Genomic DNA, 25952 nt, shown 5'->3' with positions numbered 1-25952 from the left:
ATCAAAGATTTGAAGCTGATAAACATTCAGCTTCAAATTGAATGTTTCCCAGCAGACTGACTAAAGACATTTCTCCCTCTTCCTCCTCTATCAGAACTTCTCTGCTCCTGCAGCAGTTCCTCCATACTTGAGAGCTTCCAGTCTCCAGTGTGGATCCTTCAGTCCAGGCGACAGCAGCTTCACTCCTGAGTCTCCTGGTGATTGTAGCTCAGGTCCAACTCTTTCAGATGGGAGGGGTTAGAGGTCAGAGCTGAGGCCAGAGAAGCACAGCCTTCCTCTGAGACCAAACAGCCTGATAAGCTGCAGACACACAATTCATCACATGATGAGAAAATGAGAACATTGAGGTAGAGACCAAGGTCTGACTGATGGATGGATGGATGGATGGATGGATGGATGGATGGATGGATGGATGGATGGATGGATGGATGGATGGATGGATGGATGGATGGATGGATGGATGGATGGACGGACGGACGGATGGATGGACGGACGGATCTGTAATTATGCTTCTTTTTGCACCTCAGATGCATCAATTTGTCAGAGCCCAGAGTTACCTGAGAGTTCCAGGTTGCAGTTTGGACTCTTCAGTCCAGCAGAGAGAAGCTTCACTCCTGAATCCTGCAGGTTGTTGTTACTCAGGTCCAGTCTCTGAGACTGGAGGACTGGGAGCTGAGAACTGAGGACAGAGCTTCACAGCTTCTCTCTGAGAGGTTACAGCCACTCAGTCTGAGGAGACAGGGAGGAAAATATGTTATTACACAATTCATCATAATATGGGTCTTTTTTACAGTCAACAATGTTCCTCTTTACTAATTTGGGGAACTGTTGTATATATAAACTGAAACATGAATATTTACATCATAATTAGCAGATTTATATCTATCAAATAAATGCATTAACAATGTGTGTCCTTACAGAGCTTTGTTGGAGCTTTAACCACTGGCACAGCCTCAGAAGAACCTCCTCTGAAGCAGAGTATTTCTTCAGGTCAAACACATCCAGATCTTTTCCTGATGACACTAAGATGAAACCAGAGGCTGACCACTGAGCAGGGAGACGTTTATCTGTGGAGAGACTTCCTGAACTCAGAGACTGTTGATCTCCTCCACTAGAGAACGATCATTCAGTTCATTCAGACAGTGGAAGCAGATTGATGCTTTCTCTGCAGACACATTTTCACTGATCTTCTCCTTGATGTACTGAACTGTTTCCTGATTGGTCTGTGAGCTACTTCCTGTCTTTGTCAAGACCTTGTAAGAGTCTCTGATTGGTCTGCAGTGAAAGTCCCAAGAGGAAACGGAGGAACAAGTCCAGGTGTCCATTTGGACTCTGGAAGGTCTGGTCAACAGCTCTCTGATGGAGAGATTTTAGGTCAGATTATGAAATAATGAAGATTTCTTAGATGTTTGTGTTTCTTCCATCAGGTTGACACCAGAGTTGATGAAGGTCAGATGAACATGAAGAGCAGCCAGAAACTCCTGAACACTCAGATGGACGAAGCAGAACACCTTGTCCTGGTACAGACCTCTCTCCTCTTTAAAGATCTGTGTGAACACTCCTGAGTACACTGAGGCTGCTCTGATATCGATGCCACACTCTGTCAGGTCTGATTCATAGAAGATCAGGTTTCCTTTCTGCAGCTGATCAAAAGCCAGTTTTCCCAGAGACTCAATCATCTTCCTGCTCTCTGGACTCCAGTGGATCTGTTCAGCTCCTCCATCATACTGACCTTCTTCACTTTGGTCTGAACACCAGGAAGTGGATGTACATCTCAGTCAGGGTTCTGGGCAGCTCTCCTCCCTCTCTGGTCTCCAACACATCCTCCAGAACTGTAGCAGTGATCCAGCAGAAGACTGGGATGTGGCACATGATGTGGAGGCTTCGTGATGTCTTCATGTGGGAGATGTGGAGCAGCAAACATGGACATTACATGTCTCTCAGACACACATTGTCCTCCACTGAGACAGGAACAGTCGTAATGAACAAATTGGAGACACATTGTCCTGACTAAAGACATTTCTCCCTCTTCCTCCTCTATCAGACCTTCTCTGCTCCTGCAGCAGGTTCCTCCATACCTGAGAGCTTCCAGTCTCCAGTGTGGATCCTTCAGTCCAGCCGACAGCAGCTTCACTCCTGAGTCTCCTGGATGATTGTAGCTCAGGTCCAACTCTTTCAGATGGGAGGGGTTGGAGGTCAGAGCTGAGGCCAGAGAAGCACAGCCTTCCTCTGAGACCAAACAGCCTGATAAGCTGCAGACACACAATTCATCACATGATGAGAAAATGAGAACATTGAGGTAGAGACCAAGATCTGAACTGATGGATGGATGGATGAATGGATGGATGGATGGATGGATGGATGGATGGATGGATGGATGGATGGATGGATGGATGGATGGATGGATGGATGGATGGATGGATGGATCTGTAATTATGCTTCTTTTTGCACCTAAGATGCAGCAATTTGTCAAGAGCCCAGAGTTACCTGAGAGTTTCCAGGTTGCAGTTTGGACTCTTCAGTCCAGCAGAGAGAAGCTTCACTCCTGAATCCTGCAGGTTGTTGTTACTCAGGTCCAGTTCTCTGAGACTGGAGGACTGGGAGCTGAGAACTGAGGACAGAGTTTCACAGCTTCTCTCTGAGAGGTTACAGCCACTCAGTCTGAGGAGACAGGGAGGAAAATATGTTATTAAACAATTCATAAAAAATATTTTACTTTACGATCACTTATGTTCTTCTTGTAAAGATACAGGAACTATCTATTGTTGCACATATTTATATTGCCTTTTGTTGTCAATTAATTTGGTCAATGGTTGGGTCACAATCTTTGAAGGACTGATCTGGACTGAGAACAAGTAGGCTGGCAACAAAACTTTTGAATTCCACAATAAAACTAAATAAATTTAGTCTCACTTTTAGCAGAAAGATGAGTTTTGCTTCTTTAATAATGTATAATGATGATGAGGTTGTTATAGTGATAATGTTACATATTAATAGACATTTTTCCTGATGTATCTCTGTGGGCAACATGTGGGAGACAATAAATAAAACAACATGAATCAATATTTAGCACATCATTAAATGTTTTCACTTGATCAATAATAACTGCATTAACAATGTGTGTCCTTACAGAGCTTTGTTGGAGGCTTTAACCACTGGCAGCAGCCTCAGAAGAACCTCCTCTGAAGCAGAGTATTTCTTCAGGTCAAACACATCCAGATCTTTTCCTGATGACACTAAGATGAAACCCAGAGCTGACCACTGAGCAGGAGACAGTTTATCTGTGGAGAGACTTCCTGAACTCAGAGACTGTTGGATCTCCTCCACTAGAGAACGATCATTCAGTTCATTCAGACAGTGGAACAGATTGATGCTTTTCTCTGCAGACACATTCTCACTGATCTTCTCCTTGATGTACTGAACTGTTTCCTGATTGGTCTGTGAGCTACTTCCTGTCTTTGTCAGCAGACCTTGTAGGAGTCTCTGATTGGTCTGCAGTGAAAGTCCCAGGAGGAAACGGAGGAACAAGTCCAGGTGTCCATTTGGACTCCGTAAGGCCTGGTCAACAGCTCTCTGATGGAGAATTTAGTTTAAGTTTACGAAATAATGATAATTTCTTAGATCTTTGTGTTTCTTCCATCAGGTTGACCCCAGAGTTGATGAAGGTCAGATGAACATGAAGAGCAGCCAGAAACTCCTGAACACTCAGATGGACGAAGCAGAACACCTTGTCCTGGTACAGACCTCTCTCCTCTATAAAGATCTGTGTGAACACTCCTGAGTAAACTGAGGCTGCTCTGATATCGATGCCACACTCTGTCAGGTCTGATTCATAGAAGATCAGGTTTCCTTTCTGCAGCTGATCAAAGCCAGTTTTCCAGAGACTCAATCATCTTCCTGCTCTCTGGACTCCAGTGTGGATCTGTTTCAGCTCCTCCATCATACTTGACCTTCTTCACTTTGGTCTGAACCACCAGGAAGTGGATGTACATCTCAGTCAGGGTTCTGGGCAGCTCTCCTCCCTCTCTGGTCTCCAACACATCCTCCAGAACTGTAGCAGTGATCCAGCAGAAGACTGGATGTGGCACATGATGTGGAGGCTTCGTGATGTCTTCATGTGGGAGATGATCCTGCTGGCCTGTTTCTCATCTCTGAATCTCTTCCTGTAGTACTCCTCCTTCTGAGGGTCATTGAACCCTCTGACCTCTGTCACCATGCCAACACACTGAGGAGGAATCTGATTGGCTGCTGCAGGTCGTGTGGTTATCCAGAGGAGAGCAGAGGGAAGCAGTTTCCCCCTGATGAGGTTTGTCAGCAGAACATCCACTGAGGTGGACTCTGTAGCATCAGTCAGGATCTCCTTGTTGTGGAAGTCCAGTGGAAGTCGACTCTCATCCAAGCCATCAAAGATGAAACCTGCAAGAGTTCAAAGCTGCAAATTTCTTTGGTTTCACTAAAGAAATGATGAACAAGTTCCACCAAGCTGAACTTTTTCTCTTTCAGCACATTCAGCTCTCTGAAGGTGAATGGAAATATGAACTGGATGTTCTGGTGGGCTTTGTCTTCAGCCCAGTCCAGAGTGAACTTCTGTGTTAGGACTGTTTTCCCAATGCCAGCCACTCCCTTTGTCATCACTGTTCTGATTGGTTGATCTCTTCCAGGTGGGACTTTAAAGATGTCTTCGTGTCTGACTGTTGTTTCTGGTCTGTGTGGTTTCCTGGATGCTGTTTCAATCTGTCTGACCTCATGTTCATCATTGTCCTTTCCAGTCCCTCCCTCTGTGATGTAGAGCTTTGTGTAGATCTGGTTCAGAAGGGTTGGACTTCCTGCTTTAGCAATTCCCTCAAACACAGACTGGAACTTCTTCTTCAGACCCGATTTAAGTTGATGTTGACAAAATGGAGAATAAAGTCCTAAATTAACACAGTAACAAAAATCAAATATGAAAAAAAAATATCTTTTGAATTTGATTCCATCACTTCAGCAAATGTGTAATTTATCTATCATTTCAAATCTCTTTAGAAATCCTCTTACTGATCTGCAGATGGTCAGCCAGCTTTTCCTGCTTCATCTTCCTCAGGAAGTTCAGTGTGATCTTCATCACTGCCTCTCTGCTGCTCCTCCTCTGCTCTTCATCATCACCTTCCAACACCTCATCATCTCTCTGACTCTCTGAATGTTCTGGGTAATCTGGACTCAGAACTTTCTGGATCTTCTTCAGTTCTGTCTTCATAAAAGTAACAATGTTTTCCTCCAGCAACTGGAACAGAATAATAGATGAAGGAAACATCAGAGTGAAATCATGGAGCCAAACACCAGATGGATGTTGGACAGACTGATGTCCTCTGTCCACAAAGTGCAGCATGAAGGTGACTTTGAACAGAACTCATGGAAAATAATTGTTGTTCATATACAGACCATAAATAGGGAGTCCAGCTGTGTTTTGATGCTGCTGGACAGATGGACCCCTGGGAACCTCTGAGCTCTGCTGGTCCTCTGTGGAGGAACCAGGAACAATTAGGAAGTCAGGAAATATTCATCAAGCAGTATTTACAGAGGAAATCACCAGGAGTTTCACATTAAAAGTCTTTGATATATAAAAACAAAGCATCACATGAACACAATTTAAAGTTAGAAAGAGGAAAATGATCTACATTGATTAATACCAGTGTGTAAAAGACGGTTAATTGTTTATTTTCAGCCCTCTAGTTTAGTTTCTTCTTTATCAAGGTGTTTTAGATGTAGTATTTTATTTCAGTCACTGGGTGGCTTCCTGTTCATATTTGATACATCTTGCTTATAGATCTGAACATTGAGTGGTGGCTCTTACAGCAAACTTAGTTTATTACCTCTTTCTAATGTGTCCGTCCATTGAATCAAATTAATACTGTTGGTGGTTTGGTTCAGTTTCATACATTTCTAAGAGCTGTCTTTGCACATTGTCCAGTTGAATATTATGGTCGTTTGTTGTGATTTACTCTTATTGTTGTGAGCTAAAAGTTGTTTGTTTAACAATGACTCACTCACCTAAACATATATATCAGCTGTCCTAACTAGACACCCTGGAGTGATTGCAATCCCATAACCAAACCAGCTTCAGTCTTTAGTCTTCATTACAACCAATAACACCAGAATAATCCAGTAGCCATTTTAAAAAGTTGATTTTGAACTTGGACTTCAAACACTCCAAACTGTCAGCAGATCTGATGCTGGTGGAGAGTGAAGGCTCTGTCCACAGGTCTTCAGGACAGTGTGGGACATCCATCAGGTTCTGATGACTAGATCTGAGGTGATGTGGACATGGAGGAGGTCTGAAAATGTGGGTGTGTCCATGTGGGATCCTCTCCTGAATCTTATAGAGAGGATTTTAAAATGGATCCTGTGGATCCCTGGAAGCCAGTGAGCTCACATTGTATCTGTCCACACAGAGACAATCAGAAGGTAAAGGTCCATGAAGTGATATCTGGATGTGAGCAGAGAACCAGGTGATCTAAGTAGTTGTAAAGATTTAATGTTCCTGCTGATCCCATTAAGAACCAGCAGAACCTCTGATGGTCCACATCAGCTCAGTTTGGTTGAGTTCCAGCAGATCTCACCAACCACATCATGAAGCTTTCCTTCCCTGCTGAACTGCTCTCACAATGCACACAGGAACCAAGTCCTGATGGACCAGAATGGCTTTACCAGGTATTTCCCAGTGGAAATGTGATCCCTGTTAGTCTGACATGGAGCCAGGAAGCAACAGAACATCATCATCAACATCCAGAGATGAAGATATGAAGGTGTTTTCATGAGAACAGAGCAGCTGATTTCTGTAGATAATGGATCAAACCTCTGGAAATATAACTGGAAAACATCTGAGTTCTTACTGGTTCAGTTTCCAGAGTTACAGCAATTAGATACAGCTCACCTCTCTGATGACGGAGATCCAGGAGATTAACGTCAATGATCTGACCTTTGACCAGTCGCTCTTAAAGGAGACACAGCTGGATTCTGGTTCTGGTTCTGGTTTGAGTCTCTGATGGATCCTGACAGAAACATGATGATTAAAACTTAATCAGCAAAGAGGAGCAGCAGCAGCTTCATCACCACGTGTTCTGGCCTGATATAGTGAACGCTGTGAGAAAAGGGCTGTGGACAGTTAGAGATGGTGACCTCACCTCTGACCTTTGCTCTGGCTCTCATCTTCCCCACACAGAGTGGTTTTAGAGGGAGGGACTCCCTCCTCTCTGTCCTCACACTGATCCATGCTGCTGAATTCACATCAGCTCATACACACTTTCTAGCTTCACCTGCAGAGGAAACACACATCATTCATCTGCACATCAACTCTGATCATCCTTTACATCATTAGTGCTGGAAAAAGATCAGCTGCTCCTCCTCTGATTGGCTCTTCTTCTCTGCTTCATATCAGTGTCAGGGTGAATGCAGTCAGACAGCAGAGAGGCAGAGGAAGCTGCCATCAGCTGCTGCACTTCTACTATCAGTCCACTAGATGGAGACATGGAGCAACATTTACATTCACTGATTCAACCTGAACAGGAAGTATTTTAGTTAGTTAATTATTAAACTGTACAAGTTTAACAATTATCTGCTCCATCAAAGTTCAACTAATTAATAATCTGACTGAATCAAAGACATTTGAAAAATAATATGTCATTTTGAAACAAAGCAGTGAGAAACTGTTGTGTTTGACAGCAATAGTTGAGTCTGGAGTTTGATTACAGGAAATAAAATGATGAATCAGTTCAGAGAGGAAAACAGTGAAACATCAGCTCTTCATCATGTTGATTGATTCCAGTTCATCAATGATCTAATAATCCCGTAGATTAGCCTTCAAACAGCAGATATTAAAGTTTTTTAGCTGAATTAAGAAGTGAACATTTTGTCCAAACATCAGAGCAGAAACAAGCAGGAATATCCTGATGACAAAGTTCAAGTAGGAAACAAAGCAAACTTACAGTTTGTTCAAATGATCCAAAGATTTGATGAAGAAAATCTGAACAACAAGCTGAGACCCAACAGAACCACGGTAGATCCAGACTGGTGCCACACCTGTACAGGTAAATTTAAACTGAAAGTCTTAAGAGGAGAAACAAGTCAGGACTGGTCTGACAGAGGAAAGTTATTCTGTTGACGCCTGAAGACAGGATCACTTCCCATAAAACTGGATCTGCTGTTATTCTGCTGATCCAGGTTCTGTTCAACACCAATGGAACCAGAATCTTTTTAACTTGGAACCAACTGAACTCTTTGAGTAAATGAACTTTGTTCTTTTTTTCTATAAACTACTGACATTTCATTTTAATTTATTAGCAGAAAATGAGAAAATGGTGAAAATAAGGAAAAAGATCTTCAGACCTCAAATAATGCAAAGAAAACAAGTTGATTTAGAAAAAAACAATACTAATATATGAACTCAGGAAGAGATCAGAAATCAGTATTGCTGAATAACCAGGAGGTTTTCAATGAGCTTCAGTGCAGTGGCCTCTTCTTTTCTTCCAGAGCTGCATGTCAGAGACGGTCAAAAGTGATCAGAACCAGAACCAGTTCTAAGGTTTCATTATGAATGACTTTAGGGTTTGTTTGTTTCTGCTCACCTGGAGCACCAGCTGGGTGGAGTCAGTCTGAGTTCCTTCATCATCTAAAGAGACCATTGAAGATCCTCCTGGAAAAAATGGAGCTTTGGAAAGAAATCAGCAGGAAGTGAAAGAAAAATGGATCTTCATCACTTGTGAAGTGGACGACATCAGAGTTGGATTCAGTGGAGTCACATGAAGAACAAAAAACTGAGGCTAGAATAATAAACATCATGCTAAATATCAGCTGCAGCTAATCTGTCAGAAGAAGCTTCAGTTTGAATCTAAAGGAGGCTGAAGATCTCAAAGTGGATGAGAGGAAACCTGATGAGCTCTACAGTCCACTAGATCCAGATCAGAACCCTGGAGAACATCTACGCTGGAAGCAGAACCACAAGCTAGAAAATATTCTGGTTTCTATCCAACCTGAACACAGGAAGTCCTTTCTTCTTCTGCTGCAGCTGAGAAGGTCCTGCTGCAGAACTGGAGCCACACAGTTCCTCCACAGCAGAACAGAGGAGGTTCTGGAGGAGACCAGGTCCACATCTGGACTCAGAGTTCTCCTGAGCTTCAGCAGAGCTGCTGGCTTTGGTTCTGATCCGCCTCTGTTCTGGTGTCTGATCTCCAGAGAGGATCTGAACCGACCCATCAGAACTCAGTGGAGGTGGTGGAGGATGAGGATGGGGCGCGGCGAGGAGGTGGAGGAAGAGCGCCGTGATCCATCTCTCTGCTGTGGAGAAACTGTTTGTCTCTGATTTCACCTTCTTGTCTGCCTGGTCGGCTCTTTTTTTCACCCAGCATTAAAATGCTGCTGATTCATTTTGGTATTCAGTCGGCACCATTATTATTTCAACACTATGATGGTCCAAACCCATCAGTTCTTCTACTATTCTGGCTGCAAACAACTTCTGGTTCTGAGGACATTGAGTCTGTGAAAAGCATCAAGACAGACAAACATGAGAAACTTTAGTGAGGAGATTCAGATGCAGTGGAAGAACCAGAACCAAACAGAGACGATGTGATGATGAATGGTGGATTCTTGCTCCTGAATCTGAAGCTGTGAGATTACAGTGTGATGAGAATCTGAGATAATCTGATGATGACAAACAACAGGATGTTGCCCCGACTCCAGTCATCAGTCTGATGCTGGAACAGAAGTCAGAGTCATCAGGGAACAGCCTTCAATTGGTCCAGCTGTGTTACGCACAATGGATCAGAACCGGAACCAGAACCAGGCCTGTGTGTTCTGTGCAGTAAGAGACTGGTGTATTCAGTGTTTCTGGGCTTTGAACCCTCATCCATTTTACTTCTATGTCAGCGGTGGAGCAGAAAGTGGAAAATCCCAGCTGATTAAATGTATTGATCTGAAGCAAGCACTGCTCTGGATCATCAGATCCATCAGTCGCCTCTTCTACTGATGGAGAGGAGGCTGACATATCAAACCAAACTGTCATGTTGACGTCATTTACAGGAACAGCAGCTTTTTCTATCAATGGCTGTTTGTTACATTCACTGCTCAAACTACCCAGGAGTCTAAAACCTCCATTCAACGACTTGATACTCAACTAGATGAAGTCAGAGTTCAGCTTTTAGATCCTGAAATTGTTGCTACTGATGATATTTCAGTGGTTTCAAAATCTCTTTCTGCTGATGTGGATGCAAGACTGAAAGAAAAGGAAATCACTGAGATTTTGGAGGAAAATCTGTTTCAGGGTCGTTGATGTATCAGGATTTCCATCAGGGGAAATTAAATATGTTAGAATATGTTTATCCATTGCAATTATTAGAGCATTTGAAATGTTGTGCACACAGAAATTATAATTAAATATTAAAATGAGACGTTTTCAGAAGTTTTTTGTCAATATGATTTCACTGTGGCCTTAAGGCAGAGTTGATAAAAAAATCTTTTTAATGCAAATATTTAAATATGAACAGGAAAAGAACAGAATGAGCAGCAAATGGACCAAATGCAGAAGAAAAATGTTTTTATTTAAAACACATGAAAAACTGCAGCAAATTTACAAAAGGAAGATTTAATATTCAAATCTGACATGTTGAGAAAAATAGGAGCCGATAGAAACAGAAACTGATCAGATTGAGAAAAACTGATCAATATTTCAATGAAATCTGATGAATGAAAGGAAAAAATTTGTTACAATAATGATGTTTTATTATCATTCTTACATAAGTAGCTACCAGTTTGTTTTTTATTGAAATGTTAGTTTAGTTTTCTCTCAGCCCAGTGAGAAAAGAAATTTGCTAAAGTGTTTGACCTTTAACCTCCAGCATGTTTTTGCAGCTGGTCTTAGGAGAACTTCTGAGAAACGTCTCAGTGATAAATCTCTGTTTGCTTCCTGTGCCGCCCCTTTTCCTTATCAGCAGAGCCCCTTTCTTTCCTTCAATAAAAGATCAGATGTGAAAACAAAGGGCAGAACACATGGCAGAGCTGCTGGAACAAGAAGCTCTTCTATGTCTTCTCCTTCTGCAGAACAACTGATCAACATTAACATTGTTTTTGCTTCTTTTTATTCAGGGAAACAAAAATGACCTATCAAATGGTGCCGTGACCTGAATCTCCAACATATCCGTTCGCTGACAGACAAAGAAAGGCCCACTGAAACCGAGCACGGCCAGAGTCCACAGGACTTGGATTACAAAGTCCTGGGAAGTGAATTCTTGGCCGGGCCAGCGCCTGATTCTGCCAATGACGGATCGACGAGATCCGACCAGACAAGACCAACCGACAGAAACGTCAGTAGATGGTGCTATTAAATTGGGTTGAAGTCCCTAAAATAATATGAAATAATATAAAATTAATAAAAGTAAGGGTTGGAGTCCTGACCTTGATGAGGTCCAAATGTTTATATGGATGTGGATGTGAAGTGTGACTGGAGCTGAATTCCCTGAAAGTACAACTTTTTATCCTGTATGAAGAACTGGAACAAAACATAGTTTCAGTTTAAAACTGGTTTTCAATTTCCATGAGAAATTGTCAGACACAAGTTTTTCCAACTGGTGTCTGAGGAATTTAAATTCACCATTAAAATGGAGCAAAAGCTGCAGGAATCAGTGACCACATTTGCCCTGACCAGCTGTGATGTGTCAAGAGACATCATTCAAGAAATCTAGCCAGCAAGCCGTCTACTGACAGGTTCAAGGCTCTAGAAAAGGGACATTTCCTCATGACTCAGCAGAATCTGGATTTGGTATTTCCAAATGTGACAGTAGCCCTAAGAGTATTTTAACCAGGCCTCTGACAGCGGCATCTGCAGAGAGATCATTTAGCTGAAGCTCATCCAAACACACCTTGGTTCAAACATGAGCAACGACGGCCTGTCTCAGTTAGCAGGGACCTCTATTGGACCCAGAGCGGCCCGGTCCATTTCATCTGATGCTGCACTTGACAAATGGGCGAGTGCAAAGTCACGGGATGTAACGGTTCAAAGGTCATACATGTTGAAACTCTGACATGGAGTCCAGACAGTTAAGATTTCATATTTCTGCTGAAGGAAATGTTGAGCACTGAGTTCCATCACTGTTACAGTATATTTTAATATAGCCTATGGTGTCTTTTGAGTAATATTCACTAACTATGTGTCCTGTCTCTCTTGAAGACTCCTGAAAAAAACCCCAAAACTTTCCAACTTCTTCTATTTTTGTCCGCCCACTCTCTCATTTAAACTTATCAATAAAACTAAATATTAATTTCGGAGATACTCACAATTGAATTTATTTATTTATTTATGCTGCTGGTCCAGCTTTTAATTAAGTCTTCAGAAAGTGCAGCATTGCAGCATGGCCTTTGTCAGAAAAAGAAAACAAAAAACAAGTTTCTGTTGTGTGAAGGCCATTGTAATGCATTGTGTGGTTGGAAATGTTATGTTTGGTGATCCTTAAAGCATGGCCTTTCCAGAGTTCAGCACCAGTGAATCCATTCAGCTGTATTATGACTCTCCCTGTAATGCAGCTGGAATGACACTCTCTTTGAAAGCACTTTCAAAATGCAAAAACAAATAAAATAAAATAACTTCCAGAGTACTTGCTAATAAACCAAAACAGTTTAGTAAAGCAGAATAATTTTGAATATTTATCCTTTCCATTCAGGTATTCTTTAGCTAAACAGCTGAAAAAGCTTAATCTTGGAACCTGACTTGTGAGAAGCTAGCAGATCTCAATGCAGCATGATCTGTGTAAGGCATGAACTGTCGGTCCTCATGCAGCTCTATTGAGACGCATAAAGAACAACATTACATAACAGAGTGTCTTGCAAAGCTATTCATGACCCTTGAATCTTTTCAAATGTTAACACACCATCAGTAACAATAGGATCAAGCTTGTACAGATGACTTGACTTCTTCACTGCACCAGAGCTCAGGGCAGCTATTTCATTGCCATCATGTTTTGTCTGCACAATGCTCACTATGGCTTCCTCAGCCTTGGATAGATCATCAGTTGTGAGTTGAGCATCCGTTTTATGTCCTGTTTATCACACATTTGACTTCCACAATGTGCTGTTGGCAACTTCTTTGTTCATAGCCTCTTTTATTTTCAGGATCCATGCTACACATCTTTTTAGCTTTGTCCAACCGGAAAAGTACATGAGCAGTTTAGAGATGGGACACACTTCCTCCAGGACAGCTGCACATGTCAGGACCCCATCTTCAACCTCTGGGTCAGTTTTTAAATGGACAGGTAATTCCTTAATACCTGCTGGCCATTGGATCTCAGGTTTTGTGAGGCATTCTGGCCCATTGATCCAGGTGGAAGACTTTAAAAAAGAGCCAACCTTCCTGCCTCGAGAGGCTGCATCAGCTGGATTTAACTTTGAGCTGATGTTTCTCCACTGAGTAACCTTTGTGAAATCACCAATGATGGACACTCTATTAGCTACATATGTTTTGAACCGTGTCGTTGTGTTTGCAATGTACTGCAGGACGGTTGTGCTGTCAGACCAGAAGATTGATTCTCTCAGATTGAGTCCAAGTTGAAATGACAGCATGTTGTCCAGATGCACAGCTAAAACTGCGGCCGCAAGTTCAAGTCGTGGTTTAGTCACTTGTTTTAATGGTGCTGCCCTTGCTTTACCAGTGACAAAGGAAACACACACTTCATGTTTGCAATTAGATAGCCTAAGATAAGATACAGCACCAAACCCACTTTCACTGGCGTCACAAAAGTGATGCAGTTGGGAACTTCTTATTTCCCCAAAAATTCTACAAAAATTATTACAAATGTTGATTCTAAATCAACTTGAATGTATTCTAACTACACAAAACAAGAAACTAAATCGGTGCAAATTATAATTCACAAAACTTAACATAAATGGCCACGACATGAGGATGGAGGCTCTCTATTAAAACATTCCTCACCATCTTCCATGTTCTTTCAGCAAACAGTTGAGACAGAGCTGGTTTTGGTTCCACCACTATTGACCTGCTGCTTTAGCCGCCATTGAAGGTTTTATTAAAAGTCTGTCAGTCTGCAGATCATGTGACCAAACCAGAAAACACACTGAAAACATAGAAAACAGCAAGAAAAAGTGAAAGTTATCAAAAATTTTCATACTCGAGGAAAGTATGATGTACTCCAAAATATACTTAAGTAAAGTAGTGAAGTATTTTTACTTTGTTACTATACAACACTGAATCAAATAAATACACCACAAGATTCAGTGTATTTCATTGAGATGTTAAGGAACAGACCACCACAAGGTCCAGAACCTTTGTGAAGTCAATGACAGCGATTGATGGTTTTAAATACTTTACAAAAGAAAGTAAGATGCTTTTGTGCGAGTCAACGTGTCTCCTGCATCAGGTAAAGCTGCATGTCTTTCAGGTTTTGTTTTTACCACCTTTGCACATCTGATAGGCAACATTGTTGCCATTCTTCTTGACAAAATAAAAAAAACAAACTCATCCAGTGTGAATGGAGACTGTCTGTGAGTATCGATTTACAAGTCTTTTAAGAGATGTTGAATTGAGGTTTGGATTTTGTCTGCCTCATTCTAAATCAGGACATGGTTTAAGTAAATGAGTAGTTTTGACTGCGTGTCTAGGGATGTTGTCTGAGGTTTGTTCTCTAACAAACATCTGAGTACATCAGTCGACTGCTTTCTGACATCTAAAAATCATTTTATTTTGAGGAATCAAACTACAGCATATTTAGATTTATCTTTTTCTTAAGAAAACTTGAAAAACCATAGCACTATCTCCTTCCACTTTGAAATTATACATTGTCTTGTGTTGTAGATAATGTAACATCCATTTGCTGCTATAATGAGACAAATTATTAGAAAAAGTTCAAGGATAAGTAATCTTTTGTAAGGCACACTACTTCAGTATGGTTTAAAACATGGTGGCACAAGGCTGTCAGGTTCACCATCGCCCTCCACCTGGACAATTTAGCTGAACAAAACACCAAGGTCCAATAGGACAGGCAGTCAAAGTGAATAATTCCCCACATTGATCTGTTCTTTTTTTTCTGCTTTCTCGTGGGTCTCAAAACACCAAAGACTTGACATGTGTGATGTTGTCTTTGATAACTGCCTTTTCGGACGGCAATTGTGAGCTGATAGAACCAATGAACAAATTTTATTTACTTGGTGCTTGTGAAAGGTAGTTTCTTGTTTCAAAGGCTCCTGAAGTTGTCCACAGATCTCAGTCCTTGCACCTTTTTCAAACGTAGCAGCAGGTGTTTTATTTCTGGCCGTGTCTTTTTGTCTTTCAAATATCCCTCTTTGACAAAATCCTTCAAAGCCACTGAAGCAGAAATAAAAGCCCTTTGTGGGATGGCTCACTCTGCCAAAGTTTATAGAGTGGACTTTAGCTCTGGCATATTCTTGTTTATATCCACATGTATTCCACACTCAGCACAAGACTAAGAAATCATGCAAGAATAACATGCAAGAAAGAGCATGACATGTACCGACCATCAGGCATGGAGTCTTTGAAATATAAACTGATTGGGTCTGGTTTTAATTTACAAAGTCAAACTGAAAATAGCAGCACATGACGTCACAAAGTTGATAAAAGTCTGTCTTTAAAACATTGCTAACCTGTTTTTCACTTTTTGTCAAGAGATACTCAAACGTTCTTGGCAGGTGGGAGACAATATGAATCTAACTGGTCAGTGATGTTGCCACGGCCGTTTAAAAGGTTTAGTGGTCGACATAAAATGTTTGTTCAGATTAAGGAAGATTGTCTTCATTCATGTTTGAGCCGTCAATGACGACTAATCTGTGATTTGGTAAAGCAAAATAATCCAAATCAGAGCAGAAAGCAGATGGCACTAAATTCATGCAAATGCAAATATGCCCATCAATAATTTGCACTTGCTTATGCGACAGGTTGGGGTTGTTTTTAGTTCAGCCACAAACACAGAACATGCAGGAAAATGTTCAGAGAGAAAGATGTGGTTCTTTCACTTTTCATAACTTGACTGAGTAAAAACAGAACTGAGCTTCTGAATGCATATAATGCACAATTGTAGATTCCTAAAGTTCTGGTTAGCCAACTGATTAATGTTGGTTGTGATTGACTTTTGGATTTTTCTCCAAAGAGATAAACGTTCTGCAGATTCTGAGTTTCAGGTAGAAGTTCTAAATGAAACAGAAAATATTAATATTTTTCCACTTTATGCTTCAAAGCATTGTACTCTGAACTTCATGGGATGGGAATGTTTTACTTTAATTAGGACTTTCTGAGAGGCAGAGTTGATGAAAAAATCTTTTTAATGCAAATATTTAAATTTGAACAGGAAAAGAACAGAATGAGCAGCAAATGAACCAAATGCAGAAGAAAAATGTTTTTATTTAAAACACATAAAAAGAAACTGCAGCAAATTTTGTAAATTTGCTGCAGTTAGGGTAGCATTAGGCACCGAGTGTTGACAGGCGGACTTTTGTATAAAGGTAAATAAAACCCTTTTTGTAATTCGCAAAGCAACTCCGGATGTCATCTGTGCTTGAGCCCAGCAACATAATCCTGGAATAATCCTGGAATAATCCCAGCTTCCATCTTTAAAGGACTGGAAGAAGAAAAAGTTTCCAAGGACTCAATCAGAATCGTTTCACCAAGAAATAGATTGTAGAGACTGAACTATCTGTTCAACAGTGAGAGAGTTTCTCTGACAGGAGGAAAAACTTTAGAATCAACTCAGAAACACTGAAGAACCAGAACTGGACCAGAATCTGAATCCAGGAATCAGAGGTTCAGTGAATATGGTGTTGAAGGTGTGGAGGAGGATCAGTGAGTCAGAGGAGACTCTGTAGAAGGACAGAATGCCAGCAGGGCAGTCCACATACACTGCTACTCTGTTAGAGACAGAGGAGGAGGAGAGACGAGTTTCTCTGTCATTGTGCCAGACAGAGTAACCAACATCATCAGAGCAGCTCAGACTCCAGGAATGATCATTCCATCCAAACACACAGTCTGCACTGTCTCCTTTCCTCCTGATTCTTCTGTAACTCACTGATAAATAAACTTTTCCTCTCCACTCGACCTCCCAGTAACAGCGACCAGTCAGACCAGTTCTACACAGCAGCTGATTCCAGTGATCAAATCTGTCTGGATGATCAGGATATGACTGAAGCTCCTCCACATATGTCACCTTCCTGTTGTCTTCAGACAGTTTGAGTTTTCTGCTCACTGTGTTTGTGTCGATGGTGAGTTGACAGGAATCTGATGGAAAGAACAAACACAATCCAGCTGCAGTTATTGATCATTTATTGACACTTTGACTCCTGAATGAGTGATGTGACAGTTTGAAGATGGTTGAATGTGAGCTGCTTTGTTGTCATGAATCAGATGAAAAACACACTTACATTTCCTCAGACCTGGAGTCAAGAATTGGGCTCCAGCAGGCTCCACCCTGAAAGGAGGAGGAGGGTCAGACCATCAGTCTCTTTCAGCAGCAAACATGGACATTACATGTCTCTCAGACACACATTGTCCTCCACTGAGACAGGAACAATCAGTAATGAACAAATTGCAGATAAATCATGTTTTATTGTGTGTTTTCTCTCTGTGACAGTTTAGATTAAATTTGTGATTTTATGCATCTGAATTTCATGATGACCTGCGTCTCTCTAGCATCCTTAACTACAATCATTTTCAATAAAGTACAATATTTATGAAAAGTATTTCAGTAACTCGGCTCACAAGTTAAACACATCATGCAGATTAATTCCCCACAAGCTGTTTTAAAGCTTTTACTTGTTAATGATGATGATTTGTTGCTTACAGCTCATAAAAACATTTCTGATCAGATTACAGATCAATAAAAACAATGAATGCAGAAATGTGACTCTAATGATAAATATGTTTAATATTTGCTGAAGTTGTTTTAAAACCTGACAAATGAGCCTCATGGGAACCATATTCTAATTTATTGAATATGACTGTAGATGAAAATGTGAGAGTTCCCTGATTTATCCTATATGACATCAGAGCTCTTGATCTGGAATTTGATTGGTCGGATGGATATTTCCCTGGTTTTCCAACATGAAGGGTCTATAAGTATTTTTAAAAGCCAGTACTTTCTTACTTTTTCCAAGATGTTGGGAATTTTTCCCAAACTTTATTGAACATTCCCAAAAGTTTTCCCAACTACTGGAAACCAGAACACATTAGTCTTTTCTTGGATCTGTCTAAAAGGTTTTATTATTGTTTTTTAATTTCTACCAGTAAACAGAGCACAATTCTACTTTTTCACCATCATTCACTGCAATTCTTCATTTCCTCTGGAAAACAAGGGATTTCCATTCTCTCCTGATTCCTTTCATTCTTTGATCATTTTCCAGATGTCGCCCCCTGGTGGAGATCAACTACTAAATGGATGAAACTGTTAAAATTCTCACTTTCTTTCTTTGCCTCATGAATTGTTTTCTTCACTATTTATGTAATTTATATTTTATTAAATCCTGAAAGTTGCGAGTTTTGTTTAAAATCTAAAGTTCTTTATTTTTCTCTCCCAGAACTTTAAACATCCATCTGACCAACATGGAGTTACTTTTCTTCTCATCTTTGCTTTGGGGCTGATTGGTCTGGAGCTCCATCAAATATTGTTTTAAATCTTTCTGCCATCAGTATATCATCATGGAAATCTAACTGAACTTCTGTTTTCTCTGACTAAAGACATTTCTCCCTCTTCCTCCTCTATCAGACCTTCTCTGCTCCTGCAGCAGGTTCCTCCATACCTGAGAGCTTCCAGTCTCCAGTGTGGATCCTTCAGTCCAGCCGACAGCAGCTTCACTCCTGAGTCTCCTGGATGATTGTAGCTCAGGTCCAACTCTTTCAGATGGGAGGTTTTTGATGCCAGAGCTAATGCCAGAGAAGCACAGCCTTCTTCTGAGACCAAACAGCCTGATAAGCTACAGACACACAATTTATCACAAGATGAGAAAATGAGAACATTGAGGTAGAGACCAAAGTCTGAACTGATGGATGGATGGATGGATGGATGGATGGATGGATGGATGGATGGATGGATGGATGGATGGATGGATGGATGGATGGATGGATGGATGGATGGATGGATGGATGATGGATGGATGGATGGATGGATGGATCTGTAATTATGCTTCTTTTTGCACCTTAGCTGCAGCAATTTGTCAAGAGTCCAGAGTTACCTGAGAGTTTCCAGGTTGCAGTTTGGACTCTTCAGTCCAGCAGAGAGAAGCTTCACTCCTGAATCCTGCAGGTTGTTGTTACTCAGGTCCAGTTCTCTGAGACTGGAGGACTGGGAGCTGAGAACTGAGGACAGAGCTTCACAGCTTCTGTCTGAGAGGTTACAGACACTCAGTCTGAGGAGACAGGGAGGAAAATCTGTTATTAAACAATTCCTGAAAATCTATGTTCTTTCAAATCAACAATGTTTTTTTGGACAGAGAAGGATCTATCTTATTTTACAACCTTTGCATTTCTTGTGAATTGGTTCATTCTATTGTTTTTCTACCTCCAGCATTAAAGGACTGAACTACAAGTAACAAGGAAATTGGAAAGAGCATTATAAAATTCCACAAAATTCCTATTTCATTTTTTTAACAGTGGAGGAGTTTTGCTGCTTTAATATGCAACACTATGTCCAGCTGCTGACGGAAGTCTGTTTTTTTTTTTTTTTGCACACCCCCAATGGGACACTGAAGAGATATTGAAACATGAATATTTACCTCATAATTAGAAGATTTTATTAAAAATAACTGCATTAACAATCTGTGTCCTTACAGAGCTTTGTTGGAGGCTTTAACCACTGGCAGCAGCCTCAGAAGAACCTCTTCTGAAGCAGAGTATTTCTTCAGGTCAAACACATCCAGATCTTTTCCTGATGACACTAAGATGAAACCCAGAGCTGACCACTGAGCAGGAGACAGTTTATCTGTGGAGAGACTTCCTGAACTCAGAGACTGTTGGATCTCCTCCACTAGAGAACGATCATTCAGTTCATTCAGACAGTGGAACAGATTGATGCTTTTCTCTGCAGACACATTCTCACTGATCTTCTCCTTGATGTATTGAACTGTTTCCTGATTGGTCTGTGAGCTACTTTCTGTCTGTGTCAGCAGACCTTGTAGGAGTCTCTGATTGGTCTGCAGTGAAAGTCCCAGGAGGAAGCGGAGGAACAAATCCAGGTGTCCATTTGGACTCTGTAAGGCCTGGTCAACAGCTCTCTGATGGAGAGATTTTAGGTCAGATTTATTCAGTAATGAAGATTTCTTAGATCCTTGTGTTTCTTCCATCAGGTTGACACCAGACTTGATGAAGGTCAGATGAACATGAAGAGCAGCCAAAAACTCCTGAACACTCAGATGGACGAAGCAGAACACCTTGTCCTGGTACAGACCTCTCTCCTCTTTAAAGATCTGTGTGAACACTCCTGAGTACACTGAGGCTGCTCTGATATCGATGCCACACTCTGTCAGGTTGATTCATAGAAGATCAGGTTTCCTTTCTGCAGCTGATCAAAAGCCAGTTTTCCCAGAGACTCAATCATCTTCCTGCTCTCTGGACTCCAGTGTGGATCTGTTTCAGCTCCTCCATCATACTTGACCTTCTTCACTTTGGTCTGAACCACCAGGAAATGGATGTACATCTCAGTCAGGGTTTCTCGGCAGCTCTCCTCCCTCTCTGGTCTCCAACACATCCTCCAGAACTGTAGCAGTGATCCAGCAGAAGACTGGGATGTGGCACATGATGTGGAGGCTTCGTGATGTCTTCATGTGGGAGATAATCCTGCTGGCCTGGTTCTCATCTCTGAATCTCTTCCTGAAGTACTCCTCCTTCTGAGGGTCATTGAACCCTCTGACCTCTGTCACCATGCCAACACACTGAGGAGGGATCTGATTGGCTGCTGCAGGTCATGTGGTTATCCAGAGGAGAGCAGAGGGAAGCAGTTTCCCCTGATGAGGTTTGTCAGCATCCACTGAGGTGGACTCTGTAGCATCAGTCAGGATCTCCTTGTTGTGGAAGTCCAGTGGAAGTCGACTCTCATCCAAGCCATCAAAGATGAACAGAACCTGGAAGTGTTCAAAGCTGCAGATTTCTTTGGTTTCAGTAAAGAAGTGATGAACAAGTTCCACCAAGCTGAACTTTTTCTCTTTCAGCACATTCAGCTCTCTGAAGGTGAATGGAAATATGAACTGGATGTTCTGGTGGGCTTTGTCTTCAGCCCAGTCCAGGGTTAACTTCTGTGTTAGGATTGTTTTCCCAATGCCAGCCACTCCCTTTGTCATCACTGTTCTGATTGGTTGATCTCTTCCAGGTGGGACTTTAAAGATGTCTTCTTGTCTGATTGTTGTTTCTGGTCTGTGTGGTTTCCTGGATGCTGTTTCAATCTGTCTGACCTCATGTTCATCATTGACCTCTCCAGTCCCTCCCTCTGTGATGTAGAGCTCTGTGTAGATCTGGTTCAGAAGGGTTGGACTTCCTGCTTTAGCAATCCCCTCAAACACAGACTGGAATTTCTTCAGGTCAGATTTAAGTTGATGTTGACAAACTGGAGCAAAATATCCTAAATTAACACAAAAATGAAAATCAGATATGAAAGAAAATCATCTTTTGAATTGATTACATCACTTCAGCAAATGTGTAATTTATCTATCATTTCAAATCTCTAGAAATCCTCTTACTGGTCTGCAGATGGTCAGCCAGCTTTTCCTGCTTCATCCTCCTCAGGAAGTTCAGTGTGATCTTCATCACTGCCTCTCTGCTGCTCCTCCTCTGCTCTTCATCATCACCTTCCAACACCTCATCATATCTCTGACTCTCTGAATGTTCTGGGTAATCTGGACTCAGAACTTTATGGATCTTCTGCAGTTCTTTCTTCACAAAGTAACAATGTTGTCCTCCAGCAGCTGGATCAGAATAATAGAAACGTCAGAGTGAAATAATGGAGCCAAACACCAGATGGATGTTGGACAGACTGAAAAGTCCTCTGGTCAACAAAGTGCAGCATGAAGGTGACTGTGAACAGAACCCATGGAAAATCAATTGTTGTTCATATACAGACCATAAATATGGAGTCCAGTTGTGTTTGATCCTGCTGGGCAGATGGACCCCTGGGAACCTCTGAGCTCTGCTGGTCCACTCTGTGGAGGAACCAGGAACAATTAGAAAGTCAGGAAATATACATCTGGATTTGAGCAGTGATCCAGGTGATCTAATTAGTTTTAAAGATTTAATGTTCCTGCTGATCCCATTAAGAACCAGCAGAACCTCAGATGGTCCACATCAGCTCAGTTTGGTTGAGTTCCAGCAGATCTCACCAACCACATCATGAAGCTTTCCTTCCCTGCTGAACTGCTCTCACAATGCACACAGGAACCAAGTCCTGATGGACCAGAATGGCTTTACCAGGTATTTCCCAGTGGAAATGTGATCCACTGTTAGTCTGACATGGAGCCAGGAAGCAACAGAACATCATCATCAACATCCAGAGATAAAGATATGAAGGTGTTTTTATGAGAACAGAGCAGCTGATTTCTGTAGATAATGGATCAAACCTCTAAAAATATAACTGGAAACATCTGAGTTCTTACTGGTTCAGTTTCCAGAGTTACAGCAATTAGAAACAGCTCACCTCTCTGATGATGGAGATCCAGGACATTTAAAGTTAATGGGATGATCCATTGACCGGTCGCTCTTAAAGGAGACACAGCTGGGTTCTAGTTCTGGTTTGAATCTCTTATGGATCCTGAAAGAAAAACTCTTATTAGAAACTTTCTATCGTTTGTTTTCAAGATAATTTTTATGTGACTGTAAACAAAAACCAGAACCAGACAGATCATCAACCTGATGTTCTAAGTGATTCCTATCAGAACCGGTCCAATCCTCCAACATGTTCCTGATCATTGATCCTCCTGAATAATGTCCAGCCTTCTTTAAAGAGCAGAAAGATTTGTTTCTGAGACCAACATGTTGGTTTAAATGACTGAGAGAACAGTTTGGTGATCTTAGTGTTGAGCTCTGACATGGAGCAGAACCAGGAATCATTTCCACTCTGACCATCCAAGGAGGATCTGATGGAGCTTCAATCAGAACCAGATGGTCCGTTAGAGACACTGAAGCCCACTGCTCAATCAGATCCACTAAATATTTAGTTTAACTGCTGAAATGGTTGATAATCTGCCATGTTGGATGATGTTTGAACTTCAGAGGTGGAATCATAAAAATAATTCATAGAAAATGTTTTATTTCAGAATGAATCTGTCTTTTGTCAGATTTTAGAGAAAGATGCAAATATCAACCTAGAAATAAAATTCACTTCTGTCTATTTGTTCTTGTGTTAATATTAATGTCAGACTAAATAAATGAGTGTTTCATTTGGAAAAATTAGGCTTAAACAAAACAGAATAAAACACAGTTAAATGTTTCTGGTCCAAATGTCATGTCAACATAATAGTTATAAGAGTGAGTCCTGACTGAGGATTTATAAGATTCTTTCTGTATGGAGTCAATAACTGTCCAATGAATGATGGTTAAATTGATGTCAGGTAAACATCAGATCAGATTTAGAGATTCTGTTAACTAGTGAAGCTCTGGGTAGAGACTGTGGATCCAAACGGACCTGTTTGATTTTTTGTACAAAGGATCCAGTTGAACTTTATTGTGTTCATAGTAACATGTTCATTATTGGTACATGTTTCATGGAGACATCATACGTATTACATCTTTGACGTATGAAAAGTAAAATAACCTGAAATTCAGTCCAATGTTTTCATGACAACAGAACCCAACAGAACTTATCATCACATGGCCACAATAACAGATATAAACAGAAGTTACAGCAGTTAGAAACAGCTCACCTCTCTGATTGTGGAGATCCAGCAGATTTAAAGTAAATGAGACGAGGATTTGACCTGTTGCTCTTAAAGGACACACAGCTGGGTTCTGGTTCTGGTTCTGGTTTGCATGTCTGATGGATCCTGACAGAAACATGATGATTAGAACTTAATCAGCAAAGAGGAGCAGCAGCAGCTTCATCACCACGTCTGTTCTGGCCTGATATAGTGAACGCTGTGTGAAAAGGGCTGTGGACAGTTAGAGATGGTGACCTCACCTCTGACCTTTGCTCTGGCTCTCATCTTCCCCACACAGAGTGGTTTTAGAGGGAGGGACTCCCTCCTCTCTGTCCTCACACTGATCCATGCTGCTGAATCCACATCAGCTCACACACACTTTCTAGCTTCACCTGCAGAGGAAACACACATCATTCATCTGCACATCAACTCTGATCATCCTTACATCATTAGTGCTGGAAAAAGATCAGTGCTCCTCCTCTGATTGGCTCTTCTTCTCTGCTTCATATCAGTGTCAGGTGAATGCAGTCAGACAGCAGAGAGGCAGAGGAAGCTGCCATCAGCTGCTGCACTTCTACTATCAGTCCACTAGATGGAGACATGGAGCAACATTTACATTCACTGATTCAACCTGAACAGGAAGTGTTTTAGTTAGTTAATTATTAAACTGTACAAGTGTATTAAATGTGCCATTAAAGATTAACTATGTAGTAATTTGACTGAATTGAACACATTTTAGTGTAACAGCATTTAATTCTTAAAGGAAGTGGGACAAACTTGTTGTGTCTGACTTTAATGCTGTCAGACATATAGACCAGAGTTCGACACAAGGAAAGAAAAATTATAAATCAATTTGTTCAGAGAAGAAAAAAACATCAGACATTCATCTGATGTTACAGGTTTCTCATTTCCTCTCCCTCTTTAGAAAAACAACAGTATAAAAGATATGAAAAGCCCTGCGTCTGTCCATATTGTTGGTTGAGGATTTTAAGATGTTTATACAACTCAGTTTTTCATGACAGGATGTCAGCTTTTTGGGCTTGTCAGTTATCTGGTATATCATAAATCCAGAAAACATTGGCAGCTGTTCTGCCCATTGAGAGGCTGCCTGTCTTATACAAGGAAATGCCTTGCTGTGAACATTCAGACTCAGATGCTGTGTGAGCAGAACCACAAACAAGAACTGGTTCCTCTGAGACGAACAGTTCAGTTGCAGTTCCTGAAACCTCAGGAATAAACCTTGGAGAATTTGCAAACTCAGCAGAACCGATCATAAGTTTGTCTGTCTGGAGTTGGCATTGAGGTTTAATAGTGAGAACAATTATTGTCATCTGAGTCTGGCTCCCCACTGAGATGCTGGCGTATTTTCTACCATCATAATGTTAAAAATAATAATAGTACATGACTGAATATCAACATGAATTTGCAGCATTTTATTTCAGGAAGGGAAAAAAGACCAAAACATGCAGACAAGATGGTGAATCACTGATAAACACTTTGGTTTCTGATGGTTTGGGGAACCAGGATGAACTAAGAACAGCAATTTATCCTCTGCCAGATTATTGGCAGAGGATAAATTGTCACATATGTGGATAATTGGATTAATGTAACATATGTGTTATTGCTTTTGAGAAACCAAATCAATGTGTAATTAAGTCAGGATATCTGATAAATCGTGGTTTAATCTTCTATCTTGTTTTGGGAAACAACTCAAAGTTTGAATCCAGGAAATAGAAACATGAAATAATTTGTTCAGAGAAAAACCAAAGAAACATCAGCTGTTCATCACTAATCTAATAATCCTGAAGATTAAACTTTAAAAGGAAGAGAGATGAAACTTTGACCAGAAATCAGAAGCGGATGTTTTCTAAAAACATGAGAGAGAAAAAACAAAAACAAGTAAATCAAAGTTCAATTAGAAAAACCAAGAAAACTTACAGTTTGATCAAATGATCCAAAGAGTTGATGAAGAATATATGAACAACAGTCTGACTCTAAAACTGAAAGTAAATGTGAGGGATGTGGTGGGACTGATGACATCACAACTCACATGATTTTTAGTTTCTTCTTTCAGAGCAGCA

At 40.9% G+C, this 25952-nt stretch overlaps 1 protein-coding gene across 1 annotated transcript in view; it reads right to left on the bottom strand.

Moving 5' to 3' along the window:
• LOC129379650 (NACHT, LRR and PYD domains-containing protein 5-like) overlaps positions 1–25952 on the bottom strand; it is a 77722-nt gene that overhangs the window by 19844 nt on the left and 31926 nt on the right. The window contains 4 exon segments of the mRNA XM_055060447.1: position 4225; positions 4541–4913; positions 5035–5260; positions 22083–22161. Of these exon segments, the coding sequence (XP_054916422.1) occupies position 4225; positions 4541–4913; positions 5035–5260; positions 22083–22161 (679 nt within the window).

Source organism: Poeciliopsis prolifica, unplaced genomic scaffold (assembly GCF_027474105.1).
Source record: "Poeciliopsis prolifica strain line A6 unplaced genomic scaffold, Auburn_PproV2 SCAFFOLD059, whole genome shotgun sequence".
Taxonomy (NCBI): domain Eukaryota; kingdom Metazoa; phylum Chordata; class Actinopteri; order Cyprinodontiformes; family Poeciliidae; genus Poeciliopsis; species Poeciliopsis prolifica.
Note: the sequence above shows the minus strand (reverse complement) of the source record. Positions and strands in the feature narration are given on the sequence as shown.